Source organism: Lepidochelys kempii, chromosome 11, assembly GCF_965140285.1.
Source record: "Lepidochelys kempii isolate rLepKem1 chromosome 11, rLepKem1.hap1, whole genome shotgun sequence".
Classification (NCBI taxonomy): domain Eukaryota; kingdom Metazoa; phylum Chordata; order Testudines; family Cheloniidae; genus Lepidochelys; species Lepidochelys kempii.
The window spans coordinates 8,296,144-8,312,720 of record NC_136390.1 but is presented as its reverse complement, the minus strand read 5'-3'; the positions used below and the strand labels follow the sequence as shown (position 1 = coordinate 8,312,720).

The window sequence follows — 16,577 nt, the reverse complement described above, 5'->3', positions numbered from 1 at the left end:
GATATCTTCCCCCAAAGAGCTTACAACCTAAATTAAACAAACACAGGAAAAGACTAGAGTGACCGCAAATAAGGAGTTGCAAAGCAAATACGTATGAAGCACGAAGAACACATTTTTAAACTGGAGACTAGGATTTATGAAGGGATCTGAAAGCAGACATGAAGGTCATTCCAGGCATAAGCAAGAGTGAGAGAAGGAGACAAAGGGAATATCAAGGCAAGAAAAACTGGCAGCATGTCGGTCACAAGGTGGGACAATGGCTGAGATGCAAGCAGGGGAAGAGTTGTTCAAGGTCTTGCAAGGATGGGGAGTTTTAAGCTGACACAGAAAGTACAGACAGACAGCAAAGGGATTCAATGAAGGATCATGCTCATATATTGGTTAATTCTTTACTTATTAGACCAATTATTTTTCTCTATAAACATCTTACAGTATTCATAGGTGACTTAGCTGTTAGGCAACCTCACAAAATGTCAAAGGCAACTTGAAGTCACCCAGTTTGTTAAGCACACTGTGTTGCAAATATGTCCCAAGAGCAATGACTCAAAGGAAAGATGGATCATTATAAAAATCATCATCCAAGATGAGGAGAAACGTCCACACAAGAACTCCTGTCTAGAATCAGCACAAGATGTTACTCTATCTGAGTCTCATTGTGGGCCGTGCTGCCTACAATGTGTGGTGACAGTTTACCTTTCATTTGTAGCGTTCTCCTTGAATATCGCTTGCTGGGCCTCCTTTCAAAGGACGCTGATCTTCTGGCTTTGTTGGTCTTGGTTGTCTGGTATTCTGTTTTCCCACTAAAAGTGAAAGTTAAGGTACACAACGATGGGACAAAGCACTTGTTTACAAAGGCAGAATATAGGCATAACTGGGACAAAATACCTTGTCTGACTTACTTGTAGGTGTTTGCTTTATGGCTCAGCAATCCTAGCTTGCTGAGACAAACAACTTTATGCTTCTATGGTGCCTTTCATCAGAAGAACTCAGGAACTTTGCAAATATTTTAATCCCTGCTGAGGGAGATATTATCCCCATTTGCAGAAGCAGAAACTGAAGCAATAATTCCTTAAGGGTTAAATTCCTCAAAATACACACTTTGTCATTTTAAACACGCAATCATGGTAACTGTGTGCACTTTTTGAAAAAATCAGAGCCCAAGAGACTCAGCCAGTATCATATAGGAAGACTAGAACAGACCTAGAAATTAGAACTGTGATGCTCTGACTCCCAATCCTATGCTGTTTTCTCAAGACGGGTCTTCTTACCTAAAGAGGAACCTGAGGGCTCATGGGCTTTGAATACAGAGCCTCCATCTCCAGCTCCTTTGCCTAGCAGACAGGCCAAGGACTGGTAAGCAGCTGAACAACCAGCATGCTCCAGCAAGGTAGCATGTGGTGAGTTTGCATTGTCACTGCTTGTACTTCACCTGTTCTGTAGATGTAAGTCACTTCATTCTCCGGAGCTGACAAGCCAATGTTTTCAACATGCCCTACATTCACTTCCTTAATAGCCCTATTACATTTGCTAGGGGTTCTGCCCGAACTGCAGATTATGCTTTCCAGAGATGTGCAAGTAAATCACCTACTTCCATTTGACAATGTCCTTAAAGTGACCCTCATACCCTTTACAAATGATGATAATGTCTATATTTATTATATTTTTCTATTTATAAAATGCACTTTTCACAATGTGTATGCAGATGGACTTCATGTGATCAATAAAGCAAAATGATAACAGCTTAATTGACCCAGGGCCCAAAAAAGAGAACTTAAAAAAAAATCCCAAACATAGTAAACTAAATCTGCCTCCCCTAGCAAATCAACCCCATAGGTAAAAGACCAATTGTCTCACAGTCTGTCTTTGGGACAAAGATGAGACCTCGTTATATGATTATGCAGTGTCTGAAACAGCGGGGCCCTGATTCCAATTGGGCTTTCTGGGCACTGCCGCAACACAAATAATATGAATTCCAGAGTCACAAGCCTTGCTCTGCCATCAAATGTGTAAGTCTAGACTGTGTCAGTTAAATGCACCTTATGGAACATGAAGTGGACTCTCAACCAGAACCAAAACTGCAGGGCTTCATGAATCAAAATCAACCACTTGAACTGTACCTGGAAGTAAATGGGAAGCCAGGGTAGTCTACAGAGCACAGGTATAATGTACTGTATGTAAGAAACAGGACAACCTGTTAACTTTGGGAAACTGCCCCTACTACATTTTAGTGCACAGATCAGAAAAAGCTTAAGTTCAGTTCGCAAATCTGGAAAGGGTTGTTTATTAAAGATTGTGCATTATTTTGGCCAGTTTAACAGCCTAATTTAAATAATTTATCTAAATGCAGTTTGTGACATTCAATCTTCTGGACACTATAGAAACTGGATACCACTTTCCTCGCTTGTGCATTACCCAAGGGACTGGAAATGGGGAGAGAAGAGACAGCGAATGAGAAATGACTCTGACCTGTATCTGAACCGTGATCCCAGCCGAATGAAGCTTGATCGGCTTGAGCCTTTTTGGACGGGTCCCCTGAGGCGGAAGAAAGCATGATGTTCCACTGCACACTTCCACAAGTGTTTGCAGGCTTTGGGGTGATCCAGCCTAAACACAAAAGTGTGCTCCTGCTCCTTCCCCTTAAAGCACAGAAAATACACCATGAATTCAAACAGCCTCAAACGAGTCAGAGTTCCCCACAATTTAATGAATGCTCAATAAAATTTATATTCATCTGTGGTGAAAAATCTCCCCCACTTCATCTCTGCCTGAGAATAGATGGATGAAATACGCCAAATACAAGTGGAATTGCTAGAGAGAATATTCAGTATTTTTGACTCCAGGAACAACTGGATTTGGCCATTTATTTTTTGTGGAATAAATTAATGATTAAATATACTTGTTAGAGCCAGGATGGCTCTGTGTTAGGAGCAACACATCAGGGCATCACCAACACCAGCTAAGATTTGCTTTTGACTAGTTAGCAAATAGCACTGTAACTACAATGCATTCACTACACGTGAGGCATCTTAAAAGAGTCACTGTCCAACCTGGCCTGCCCAAATGTATACACATTAGAGTATGTAGTTGTGGGGCAGCGGCATTGAAACTGTTTATTAAAATGTATGTTAGCAACTTTGCACTCAAAAAAGATCCTACAATAAACTGATTTGTAGATAAGCCGGATGAAAAATGTCACACAGGGATAAAGAGACCCACAATATGGCGGCAACTAGCCTAGGTCATGACTCGGGCTCATGGGGCTTGAGCTGCAGGGCTAAAAATCACTATATAGACATTTGGGCTCAGGCTGGAGCCCGAGCTCTAGGACCCTCCATCCTCACAGGATCCCAGAGCTCGGGTCTAAGCCTGAACGTGTACACAGCAATTTTTAGCCCTGCAAGCTCAAGTCAGCTGACCCAGGCCAGCCGCAGGTTTTTTTATCCTTGTGTGGCCATACCCTAGGAGGCCAAGCTCAGAACAACTGTGGACTGATGGGAATATTACAACATAAAGGTACTTGTCTCTGTGGCAGACTTCCTGGTTCTTGTTCCAAAGCAGATCCACCTCCCTGTGTTACCAATCCTCGCTTTTTTATAATCTGCTCAACTCAGAGCAATTTCTCCTCCTGGGGGCATTTCTGTCATCTGTTTAAGGAATGAGTTCCAACTGCGTGGCATTTACACTACCTACCTTTATTAGCTTTCTTACATAACACACCAAAGTACACTTGCTCTTTCCAAATTCTCTGGCCCATACTAGTTAAACAAGACATTGCCCTTTTAAAAGCTGAGAATACAAAGCAAATCAGACACTGCTAAATTTCTTTTACATGTAAATTCACTGCCACCAAGAAGTCACAACTAAAAACACTCCAATGCTGCCATGTTTCTCCTGCAAACTTAAGTGTGAAATGAGAGCAGGAGTAACTAACTAGTGCCCGTGAATCTTAGTTACACAGCAGCTAAAAGAGCTAACAGCACATTTTAACTACCTGCTCATCATCTTCAACAACAACTAGTGTTAATTTGTTCTTCTTGAAGTCCAGTCTGGTTATCTTTGGCCTGTCAGATGAAGAAGAAAAGAAATGTGTAAACACATCTTTGTTGGTCCATAGAGAAGAGTTATATTCAATGTTCTGCTCTAGAACTCACCCATTTTAAAAGCTGATATAAACAGACTGAGGTCCTACAACAAACGTCCCAATGAGGTATGTATTAGCCGGTGTATTAAGAAACTGTCATTAAGAAGTTATGACTTGAAGAGATTTCAAAAACTATAGCAACTTTTAAAAAGATGAAGCTTCTATTGGGGGTCTTAAAATGGATTTTTAGCTGACATCAGTACAGTCTATTATTTCTGGGCAGGGAGATGATAATTAAGGCAAACTGTGTTTTATACAATTAGATTGGATCCAATCAAACAAACCTGCCTGACCACCCCCCTACCCATACCTTGCCAGCATGGGAATAAGCATGAGAAACAGGGACCAGGGAAAATAACTTTGGACCCTTAAACCTTGCTTAAGCCTAGACCCAAATCTCAAAGTGGGTTCCCCATCTTTCTGCCTGCTTTTTAACCATATGCAACTGTACAAGTCCTATGGAACTGCTACAAATACCTCCAACAAACTGGTGTTACCCCCTCAAAAGCCTGCAGAAGGGAACTGCAGGTGTTGGTAAGCATTTTCATACTCTTTACTACATTATATGGTTATGTGCTTTTATCTAGGCCTGAACCTGTTTCTGTGGTAAGTGTGGGACAGAAAGGGGTCATTTCCAAAAAAAGGCAGAAACCACCTGGATGGTGTTTTGCACTCAAAGGATTCCAATACCCACACCTCCTCACAAAAAAGAAAACATTTGGCTAAGATACCAACTTGACTGGTTGAATGCTTTCCCCTCTCCCCCACATATCCAGTACTACACACATACACAACGAATCCAATAAAGCAGCATGACAACCTGGGAAAGCATACTTGATATTATTAGTGATGCTGTACGGGCTTCATTGTGTATGTATTTAGCACTGCTGTACGGAAGAGAGATGAAAGCACACAAAAACCACTCACGTATTTGTCAAGGACACTAACCAAGGAAGATAACGTTTTGGACACTGAAAAACCCCCATAATTTTAAGCTATGGAGTATTTTGCAGATTACTAATATTGACTAATGGTCTCAGACACTGTGATGTTCAAGAATTCTTGGCTAGTGTAAAAGAGTTAGGTATTTTACAATGCACAGTCTTAAGTCTTTCAATCTCACCAGAAAAACAAACCAATCTTGGTGTCGCCTTCAAAGACCAGAACTCCCGTCGGGGTCAGTCCAAGGCTGTAATCATTGCCGTCCCTTGCCTAAGTATCACAGACCAAAACAGGTTGTGTTGAGTTCCACGTGTAGGATCCCATGTATGTATAAATCATTCCAATGTATCCCATCCTTCATTGTTAAGGTTAAATACTATTTGTTATTTTATTACAATAACAAAACTCTCTAAAAAGCTTCCTAAATAGCTTATTCTACTCCACAACTCTTTGGAGAGATCAGGATAAAGAAGCAAGGAGAAGAAAGGGTTTCTTTATATGCTTATGGGCTAAAGACCCTTCTTGTGTTATTCTCTACCGTTCTTCCTTTACAATCTATTTAGTCTCTCTATAGACAATTGTGAATTGATACCAGATTAAATCCCGGTCCAATTTTGATTTCATTTACTATGATTTTCACGTAGGCTTCAGGCTGACTGAAATCTGCAGCGCCTATCACATGTTTAAAACACAATATAAATATAGATAGATTAAAATTACAGCCTCCAGAAGCATACACAAATTAGTTCGTACCAAGTGATTACACATAACCAGCCTAAGTACTAAACATTTTAGAAAAGCACCATATTATTACCTTAATCTCATTTGTTTTCCTTTCCTATACAGCACTTTTAGCTTTGCACAATACTTGGAACATTTTGTCTGTAAGAATAACCGTTTCCGAAGAGGTCATCACCTTGTGGACAAACTTACCTTGACTATGTGCATGTCCACCCCATACATTTCCAGCCACTTAGCTTTGTTCAAATAGTTAGTTTCAGCTTGGGCTGGTGTTTGCCCCCTGAAATAAATTTTTTTAAAGTTAAACAGAATCCTGTAAAACTACGAGCAATGAAAAGAAAAACTAGCATATGGAGAAAGAGGGGAAAAACTGATGTCTGTGGGACTGCAAAAAGCAAACATTGCTGGCTCTCTCAAAGTTTACATGAGCACCAAGGCCACCTTTGCAAATTTAAATCTGAAACGCTGATTATTGCAAAAAGCATTGCATTGCAAGATTAGACAAATTAATGATTTCACTGAAACTGTGGAATTTTACCATTCATTGACAGGACTAGAATTTCACCCTGCATTGAAGAGGCAGACATGTAAAAATATCAGTTTTCATGTACATTCTCAACCAAGAACTGTTAGATTTGGTTTCTCATGTTCTATGATGGAATCACATTACGATTATATCTGGGTGAAAGACCACATAGAAATGTCAGCATCATCCCCACTGCATCATTTGCATATGCTTTACCAATGGAAGAGTCAGAAAGTTGATTTGGCAAGCATGGATCAGGAGGCTAAAGTACCTGTATTCCTTCCACTTCTCAAAAATGGCCAGTTCCATCTCTTCAGTTTGAGTGGGCATAAACCTGAACTCAGACACCAGGTCAGGAATATGTTCAGCAGGATCATAGTCTCCAAGTTCAGCTACAAAGAAAGAACTCTGTCAAGTGACATTCCATTCAAGATAAATCCTAGCTTAAAGGCAATAGCTGTAACAAGAACTGGCTTGAGCTGAAATGTCTACCATGATTTGTTTACTTTGTTAAGTGTTCCAGACTCAAAACTTCTCCCACTCCCTACCCCCCATATTTATTGTTTCTACCTGTTTTCATGTGGAAACTGCAGACATTGACAAACGGCCCTACAGCCTAAGCTCTGTACAGAACTTCTGCATCTGCTGATGAAATACTGTTAGTACAGCTGCTCAAAATTTTTCCCGCAAGAAGTTTTCCAGCAACATTTTCTTCTCTTTTTTTTTTCCTTTTTTTTTTTAATAAAATGGAACTTTTCATGAAAAATTGTCAACATCTTTGAATTGTCAAGATCTTGGAATCTCTTGAAACATTTTCATCAAAATAGTTTTTAAATAGTTACCAAGCAGTATTTCAGTAAAAATTGTTGACTTAAAAAAAAAAGAAATAGAGAAAAAATGTAAAACTTTCAAGAAAAATGTACCCATTTTGAATCCTGTAGAAAGGAAAGTTTCAAAATTTCCCCCAAAACAGTTTTAATATTTTTCAACCAGCTATGACTACAGATCTCTCTGCAAAAAAATAACTTAGGGGTGCAAAGGCAAGAGTAGGGGAGAGAAACTATTTTTCCTCTTTCCATCAGTGTAAGCACACTAGTGTCACAATGGCTGCGCAACATCAGAGAACTGGCTCCTTTTTCCACGGCTGCTAACACTTAAAAGCCAACCTTTTTCAAACACAGTTGCCTAAAGAAGAGTGCTTATATCTGTAATTAGAAACCTAAATTAACATGGTCTCATTTTCAGTCACCACCTCCAGTGACTTCAAGAGAGTAGTTGGTGCTTCACTCACCTTTGAGAATCAGGAACCTAATTTTGGGCCCCCAAGTTCTGATCAAAAGTGCAAGCAAGAAACTGACCTGCTTGAAAAGTGCAAGTTTTTTGTACAAAAATAAAGGGAAAAACTTTTTGGAAAACAAAATGGAAAAGCCAATTAAATATATAAAATATTTAAAAGGTGCAAAAATTGAGTTAATTAAATATTTTGTTGTATTTACTATACACAAATTTATTTCTTGGAGTTCTGAACACAAAACCTTTAAATAGACTTTTTATACACTTAAAAAAATACTTTGACACAGAGGAAGTCTGTAGATCTACAGTAATTTACTCCCACTATGCCACCTGCCTCTGTTGAAAGGAATGTTGTCAAAGCCTGCTTAGGTTCCAGCTGATTTAAATAAAATCTGCTCAGCTGCCAACCAGACAGTAAGATTAAAGCACTGCTAAAGAACTCACTGTGGAATTAAGAACAGATCTGAAAGTAGAAAGGAAATGCCAATATTTAAGAATAGGGTATATGACCTATTAAGTTCACCCTGCATTTCTAAACACTTGATCTACTGCACTATTAGATCAAACGCATTTATCAATGCCAGTATCTCTCAGAACGGGATGCATTCAAACTGTTTAATATCAAGGGAAAAGCAACAGATTTCTCTTCAACAAGTTTCCCTACCTTAACTACTGGCTCTGAAAGTCAAGGAAAGCGTGGGCCCCTTAATGAATGAAGGAGGCAACCTAGTGACAGAGGATGTGGAAAAAGCTAATGTACTCAATGCTTTTATTTGCCTCCGTCTTCACGAACAAGGTCAGCTCCCAGACTACTGCACTGGACAGCACAGCATGGGGAGGAGGTGACCAGCCCTCTGTGAAGAAAGAAGTGGTTTGGGACTATTTAGAAAAGCTGGACGTGCACAACTATATGCACTGCATCCGAGAGTGCTAAAGGAGTTGGCGGATGTGATTGCAGAGCCATTGGCCATTATCTTTGAAAACTCATGGCGATCGGGGGAGGTCCCGGATGACTGGAAAAAGGCTAATGTAGTGCCCATCTTTAAAAAAGGGAAGGAGGAGAATCCTGGGAACTACAGGCCAGTCAGCCTCACCTCAGTCCCTGGAAAAATCATGGAGCAGGTCCTCAAGGAATCAATTCTGAAGCACTTACAGGAGAGGAAAGTGATCAGGAACAGTGAGCATGGATTCACCAAGGGCAAGTCATGCCTGACTAACCTAATTGCCTTCTATGACGAAATAACTGGCTCTGTGGATGAGGGGAAAGCAGTGGACATGTTATTCCTTGACTTTAGCAAAGCTTTTGACACCGTCTCCCACAGTATTCTTGCCAGCAAGTTAAAGAAGTATGGGCTGGGTGAATGGACTATAAGGTGGACAGAAAGCTGGCTAGATCGTCAGACTCAACGGGTAGTGACTAATGGCTCCTCGTCGAGTTGGCAGCCGGTATCAATAGGTCGGTCCTGGGGACGGTTTTGTTCAATATCTTCATTAATGATCTGGAGGATGGCATGGACTGCACCCTCAGCAAGTTTGCAGATGACACTGAACTGGGAGGAGTGGTAGATATGCTGGAAGGTAGGGATAGGATACAGAGGGCCCTAGACAAATTAGAGGATTGGGCCAAAAGAAATCTGATGAGGTTCAACAAGGACAAGTGCAGACTCCTGCACTTAGGATGGAAGAATCCAGTGCACTGCTACAGACTAGGGACCGAATGGCTAGGCAACAGTTCTGCAGAAAAGGACCTAGAGGTTACAGTGGACGAGAAGCTGGATATGAGTCAACAGTGTGCCCTTGTTGCCAAGAAGGCCAATGGCATTTTGGGATGTATAAGTAGGGGCATTGCCAGCAGATCGAGGGACGTGATCATTCCCCTCTATTCGACGTTGGTGAGGCCTTATCTGGAATACTGTGTCCAGTTTTGGGCTCCACACTACAAGAAGGATGCGAAATAATTAGAAAACGTCCAGCGGAGGGCAACAAAAATGATTAGGGGACTGGAACACATGACTTATGAGGAGAGGCTAAGGGAACTGGGATTGTTTAGCCTGCAGAAGAGAAGAATGAGGGGGGATTTGATAGCTGCTTTCAACTACCTGAAAGGGGGTTCCAAAGAGGATGGATCTAGACTGTTCTCAGTGGTAGCAGATGACAGAATGAGGAGTAATGGTCTCAAGTTGCAGTGGGGGAGGTTTAGGTTGGATATTAGGAAAAACTTTTTCACTAGGAGGATGGTGAAGCACTGGAATGCGTTACCTAGGGAGGTGGTGGGATCTCCTTCCCTAGAAGTTTTTAAGGTCAGGCTTACAAAGCCCTGGCTGGGATGATTTAGTTGGGGATTGGTCCTGCTTTGAGCAGGGGGTTGGACTAGATGACCTCCTGAGGTCCCTTCCAACCCTGATATTCTATGATTCTATGATTATCTATACTGGGGTTCTCAAACTTCATTGCACTGCGACCCCCTTCTGACAACAAAAGTTACTACATGACCCCAGGAGGGAAGACCGAAGCCTGAGCCTGCCCGAGCCCCATTGCCCTGGGTGGGAAGCCAAAGCCAAAGCCCAGGGGCTTCATCTCTGGGCAGGGGGCCTGCAACCTGAGCCCCGCTGCCCAGGGCTGAAGCTGAAGCCTGAGCCCTCGGTGGTGGGGCTCATGCTTTGGCCCTGGGCGGTGGGGCTAGGGCTTCAGCTTTGGCTCCGGGCTCCAGCCAGTCTAATGCCAGCCCTGGCGACCCCATTAAAACAGGGTCACAACCTACTTTGGGGGTCCCAACCTGCATTTTGAGAACCACTGATCTACAGCACTATTCATATTTAAGCTGAGCAGATCTTTTATAAAATACCTAGGAGAATAAAAAATTTCAGGGATTGACTTAGTCTTCTTTACGAATCACAGCAAGAATAAGCACGATACCAAATAGGTTTTATAAGGTATATGGAGTATATAGAGAGGGACATTTTTCCAGAGTGGTCTATGGTACATTAAACACAGATCACATAACTGAAAAGAATTTCACTGCACAATTCCCTTTGCACCAGTAAAACAAACAAAAACTATAGCCTTCCATTTCTGTGTGGATCCCATCATCTCCAGAACTGTCAACTCAACTGAAAGTGGAAAGAAGCAGACAGTGGCCTGGTCCACATAGAAGTTGTACTGGTGTGAGCTAAATCCACATGATTCAAGTGTAAACCAATGTGGAGTGTCCATACACAAAACTGCATTGGTTTAATGAGACTGGTGCAACATCACACCTTTAGTTAAACAAGTGCAATGTGTGTGTAAACAAACCCCCTGTTTGGAACCACTGTAGTTTGGTGTATGATTCCATTAGACCAAGGATGGAACCTGAGGAATTGACTGCACTGAGACACCAGAGGGACAGCCCTGTTCCTGTACAAGGGCAGTTCAAGCCGAGTGCACAGTGAACTGTTAGTCTGAAAGTGGACACTCTTACAAGTCTGAGGAAAAAACGTTTTAGTGGAAAATGAAAACTAACACGTACAGTTCATATTGCACTCTGCAAAGTGCCTGGTGCCAATTCATTTCCTTGGCTAAAATGTGTTTCTTCAAAAGCTCCTTTCACCCTTCCCTAATGTGGCAAAGCACTTTGTAATATATGCTGACAAATTAACAGGCAAGGAAAGTAGGTTTTTCAGCTTTAGGATTACCAAGCCCTGGCCAAGATACTTATCTTTCCACCACAGTGGCAGAGAGAGGAGGATGCAAGACTACAAGGAAGAGTCTACACAGTCATTTCCCCCACCCCACTCACCTTGTAAGGTATAAGCTGCCAACTGGACCGCTGTGTCAAACGGGCATTCCAACCTGCCACAGGAAAAATGGCTCATTAGATAAACCTTTGCGTGACTGTGTTCGCAAAGAGGAGACAACTCTCAAGCATTTGAGAGCTGAGATGCGGTTCGTTCCAGTGAATGTCAGATCTTTGATAAGTTGATGCTTGAGATAAGTACTATAATATCCAGGCTACACTAATTTGACTCTTTGAGCCAGCACACCAAGAATACACATTTGCATACACACAGAAGGTATCAAGAGAAAAATATATTCTTGTCAAACTGAATGCTGGGGTTCCTAGTTTTCCTAAGAAACTGTGTTGTTAAATCTCATGTTAAACACACTGTAATTGCCTGAGAGACTCAATGTAGCAAACATACTATACTCCTGGGGGAATTGTGCATCTCTGCGCATGCGCAGAATTCGTGGCCCCCTGCAGATTTCTTTGCTTCCCCACAGAAAAATGACTTCTGATGGGAAAGCAAAGGGAAGCTGCAAGAGCGGTCATGCACCCCCTCCCCGGCACCATAGGCAGGTTGGCTCGGGGGCCCGGAGCAGCTGGTAGAGATGTAAATCACCACCGGGGAGGGGGGGCTGGGCAGTTGTGCAAGTGAGAGAGAGAGACACACACACAGTGTCCCTCTTGCTCACTACTTCAGCACACTCGGCGTGGAGGGGCAGGGCTTCAGGGTGTTTCTGAGGAGGTAGGCATGGGGCAGGCTCTGTCCCCTCAGGCAGAGCTGAATGTAGTAGCATGCCTGCTTAGTGAATTGTTTTTCATTGTCTTTGTCAATTCCCCCATGAGTATAAAACAGGTGTAAACATTTTAAGGCTCCTTCACATTGCCAGAAGGGTGTAAAGGACGGTATGGCCTTATAAATGCTTAGGGTGCTTTTGTGATTAGAACTGGTCTAAATTTTTGGACTGAAAAAATTTCCTATCAAAATGTGCTCCATGAACTGTTTGCTACTGACCTTTCTGGAGATAGTCAGTAGCCAATATAACTTGTGAGTTTGATTTCCTAGCCCTCACTTGCTCTTCAGTTGCCTATGATGGAACACTGAGCATATATGACTGCATATTTGTTGACTAATAACTAGAAATATAGAGTCAAATCTAGCTACATTACTATTTGGCAAGGGGGATTGGGGATTTCCTCCATTGCTCCCTACTCGCATTCTCCATTCATAGTATTGTAGTTTAAATAAACTACCGAAATAATTGAAATCGGAGTGATTATATTGCGTTATTTTGACAAATAAAATACGCAGAATTTTAAAATATTGTGCGCAGAATTATTATTTTTTTGGCACAGAATTCCCCCAGGAGGAATACTAATAGTACTTACTTTCCACTGAGAATATCCTGTTTTAGCTGAAGAACAAATAAATACCTATGAAGGTAAAAGAAAGGACAAAATAATCAATTAGAGCTAGCAGTTCTAATGCCAGTCAGTCAGCAGCTGGACAGAAGGAGCTATAACCTGACATTTAAGAACTCAATAAGGTGCAACTTAGATTTAAGATGCTGCACACTGATCTTTCAAGGCCTCTCAGCATGGGCTTGCATAGACTGAGCACAGTGCAAACGAAGAAAAACCCAAATGACGACTTATATGAATTCGGATCAAGGACCTAAAGGAGAAAGAGGAAGATGCTGCAGGATTAGTCCTCTCGTTTCTCGCTCTTGCCCCATCAGGACTCAGTAATGCACCATGTGACTGTCGGCACCACCATTCATTCAAAAGCATGAATGTCTAAATTTTTTCTCAAAAGTGCCTTTGCCTAGATCCCATCCTGAAAACTGGCCACAGGAGAGTGGAACTGGAAGAAAATAAAGTCTCGTGTTACCACCTTGCTCTCCATAGCAAGGCCCTGCAGAAAATCTTAGCTTACAGACTGCTCTTCCTTTGGATTGGGAAGGAAGTGGGGACTAGTACACCTGGCAGTGAAAAACAGCATTACCCTTTTATTCTTCTTCTGGTGGGGATGTCCAAAGAAGAAGCTCCATGAAAGAAATGTCACTTACCCTACGATAACTGGTTTCAGAGTAGCAGCCGTGTTAGTCTGTATCCACAAAAAGAAAAGGAGTACTTGTGGCACCTTAGAGACTAACAAATTTATTTGAGCATAAGCTTTCGTGAGCTACAGCTCACTTCATTGGATGCATTCAGTGGAAAATACAGTGGGGAGATTTATATACACAGAGAACATGAAACAATGGGTGTTACCATACACACTGTAACGAGAGCTATGACCAGTAGGAGAGCGGAGGGGACGGGGACCTTTTGTAGTGATAATCAAGGTGGGCCATTTCCAGCAGTTGACAAGAACAGTAGGGGGAGAAATAAACAAGGGGAAATAGTTTTACTTTGTGTAATGACCTATCCCCTTTGCCATGTACGTTGGCCAAACTGGACAGTCTCTACATAAAATAATAAATGGACACAAATCAGATGTCAAGAATTATAACGTTCAAAAACCAGTCGGAGAACACTTCAATCTCTTTGATCACTCGATTACAGACCTAAAAGTGGCAATTCTTCAACAAAAAAACTTCAAAAACAGAATCCAATGAGAGACTGCTGAATTGGAATTAATTTGCAAACTGGATACAATTAACTTAGGCTTGAATAGAGACTGGGAGTGGATAGGTCATTACACAAAGTAAACCTATTTCCCCTTGTTTATTTCTCCCCCTACTGTTCTTGTCAACTGCTGGAAATGGCCCACCTTGATTTTCACTACAAAAGGTTTCCCTCCCGCGCGGCCCCCCCATCCCTTGCTGGTAATAGCTTACCTTACCTGATCACTCTCGTTACAGTGTGTATGGTAACACCCATTGTTTCGTGTTCTCTGTGTATATAAATCTCTCCATTGTATTTTCCACTGAATGCATCCGATGAAGTGAGCTGTAGCTCACGAAAGCTTATGCTCAAATAAATTTGTTAGGTCTCTAAGGTGCCACAAGTACTCCATTTCTTCGTACAATAACTGTGGTTCTTCTAGATACTGTAGTTAGTGTGGATCCCACTGTAGGTGTGCATAAGCCTCACGTGTGAAAGACTGGAGAGGTATTGTTAAAATAGCAGCATCTGTCTGGGCTGTGCATGGTTTCAACACCACCATGTCCCTATGGAAGGATGTGTAAGGTACTTCAGCTCTGAGTCAGTGAGCTCCAAGCCCTTATGGCTGAAGTGATGTCCATAAAAAAAAAAAGACCATTTTGATGGTCAGGTGGTGTAGTGAACACTCCAACAATGTTTCAAAGGGAGGGTCTGCGAGTTGAGGTCCCATGTGGGAGTTAGGTCTCTAACCAGAAGATAAGCATGAAGGAGGTCACTCAGGAATTTTGATACTGTCAGATTTGAGAAGATTGAGTATGACTGTACTGAACTGTGATACTCCAATATTCCTGCCAGGTGAACTTAGAAAATGTTAAATGCTAGTCCAACCTGCTTCTGGTGCAGCATGTAGTCAAGGATCGTCAGTCTTGGGGCCTCCACTTGGGCTATCTGGTTTTGGGCAGCCCATATGGAAAAAATTTCCATTTGGAGAAGTAAGTCTTCCTAGTGGGAAGCTTCCTGCTTCGTACAAGAATCTCCTGAGCCTGTAGGGAGCACTCTGTCAGGAGTGCTCAACCAGCCTACATCCAAAACATCAGTGCAATGACTGCAGATCTAGGTGCAGAATTTCACCACTGTTCTGAGATATTATGTGCAAGCAGGTCAGAAGGTGTATGGGGCGGGGAAGGGCGGACACGAGGACATCTGCAGTATGCCCAACAGCCCAACTGTCTTGGCCAGCATGAGGCTACCAACACGATCATAGCCTTGTCCTGTCAGATCTGGACCACTGGATCCCATTCCCAAGAGAGTGAGAGAGACCATGACGTGTGCACAAGAGGCCAGGGATTGTGGCGGGTATCTATCTAGACTCATGGTGGTTTAGAAGCACACAGATCCAGTACAAGGGTCCAACTGCAGAAGCCTGGTGTGTGTCCACCAGTGGGTCCACCGGTCTGTGATACCCTTCCTTGCTATCACTCTGTCCCATGTTAGAAAGCCATATTTGGCCAGTAAGGATTAGCAATTAGCCACCAACAGCTGTGTGCAGCAAAGTACAACTTTCTCCCAAATAAGCTGAGCCTTTTGGTATCCTCTGGGGTACCTCTTACTGGACTTCATCTTTTCTTGTACCGCAACTAAGGAGAGTGGGTGAGGAGAGCCTAGGAGCACTCAAACCCCATAGGAGGTACTCAATATCTCTTCGTGACTCATTTCAGAATGGGCATTATTGTGGCCAGTATCTGCCACAGTGACTTTGGCAGGGCCAAGCAGTGCCTCATTTATAGGGAAGGCAATACTGGATGAACTGCTGCACAAGGTATCTTGTGGATTTTCTCCGCTATGACTGAAGTCTTGAACTTCGAAGTCTTGATCTCCAAAGTTTGTACAATCATCAAAAGGAACTTCCGGAATACTTTTTTAGTCATCTGGTGCTGGTCCTGCTGCTGAAAATACAGCTTCATGAGGTGACAAGTTTGACTAGTCCTTTGATGACAGTACACGGCGTTGGTACTGCGGTGTCCCTGGATACGGCTCTTTCTGGTACTCTGGCCAAGGATGCTGATGAGGAATGCCCTCTTCCTCTTTTTCAAGAGGAGTGGAGATGAGCTTCTCAATGCCTGAGATGGCAGGCCTGGTACCCCAATAGGGCAATGGTGGAATGCCATAGAAGTACGGCTCGCTTGTTGGATAATGGCCAATCCAGAGCTATTCCTGACGAGCTGGTGGAAGCTGAGCCCTGTAGGGTAAGCTGGCAGAACTATCTGAAGTGTTAACCACTGACCTCAGAGAAGAAGTCTCTCTACTGGAAGATGGAGGGTATGTGTGCCCCAGTGATGGTGAAGAGCCGACCTCCTCCAGGGACAGCACTGAAGAGTATGGTGCTTTCAATACTGGAGTCTGTACTGGTGCAAGTCAGCGTCTTGGTACCGACAATGATCTTGCTTCTCCTCCCAGCTCATCCTCCTCAGTCTGTTGATGCTGATGGATGCATCACCGGAATCGGGTCACTGCTGGAGGAATTGGCCAAATCATATGGTGCTCCTTCTCCTCAACCCTAGATGTCA

The 16,577-nt window shown here is 42.6% G+C and overlaps 1 protein-coding gene across 2 annotated transcripts in view; it reads right to left on the bottom strand.

Annotated features, from left to right (window-relative positions):
* Positions 1-16,577, bottom strand: part of EPB41L5 (erythrocyte membrane protein band 4.1 like 5) — a 54,901-nt gene that overhangs the window by 12,615 nt on the left and 25,709 nt on the right. For both annotated transcript variants that reach the window (XM_073305044.1, XM_073305045.1), the window contains exons 6-13: positions 12,793-12,837; positions 11,422-11,474; positions 6,622-6,742; positions 6,017-6,104; positions 5,265-5,353; positions 3,992-4,061; positions 2,467-2,636; positions 694-800 (exon numbers count right to left, since the gene is read on the bottom strand). In XM_073305044.1, the coding sequence (XP_073161145.1) occupies positions 694-800; positions 2,467-2,636; positions 3,992-4,061; positions 5,265-5,353; positions 6,017-6,104; positions 6,622-6,742; positions 11,422-11,474; positions 12,793-12,837 (743 nt within the window). The remainder of the gene's footprint in view (positions 1-693; positions 801-2,466; positions 2,637-3,991; positions 4,062-5,264; positions 5,354-6,016; positions 6,105-6,621; positions 6,743-11,421; positions 11,475-12,792; positions 12,838-16,577) is intronic.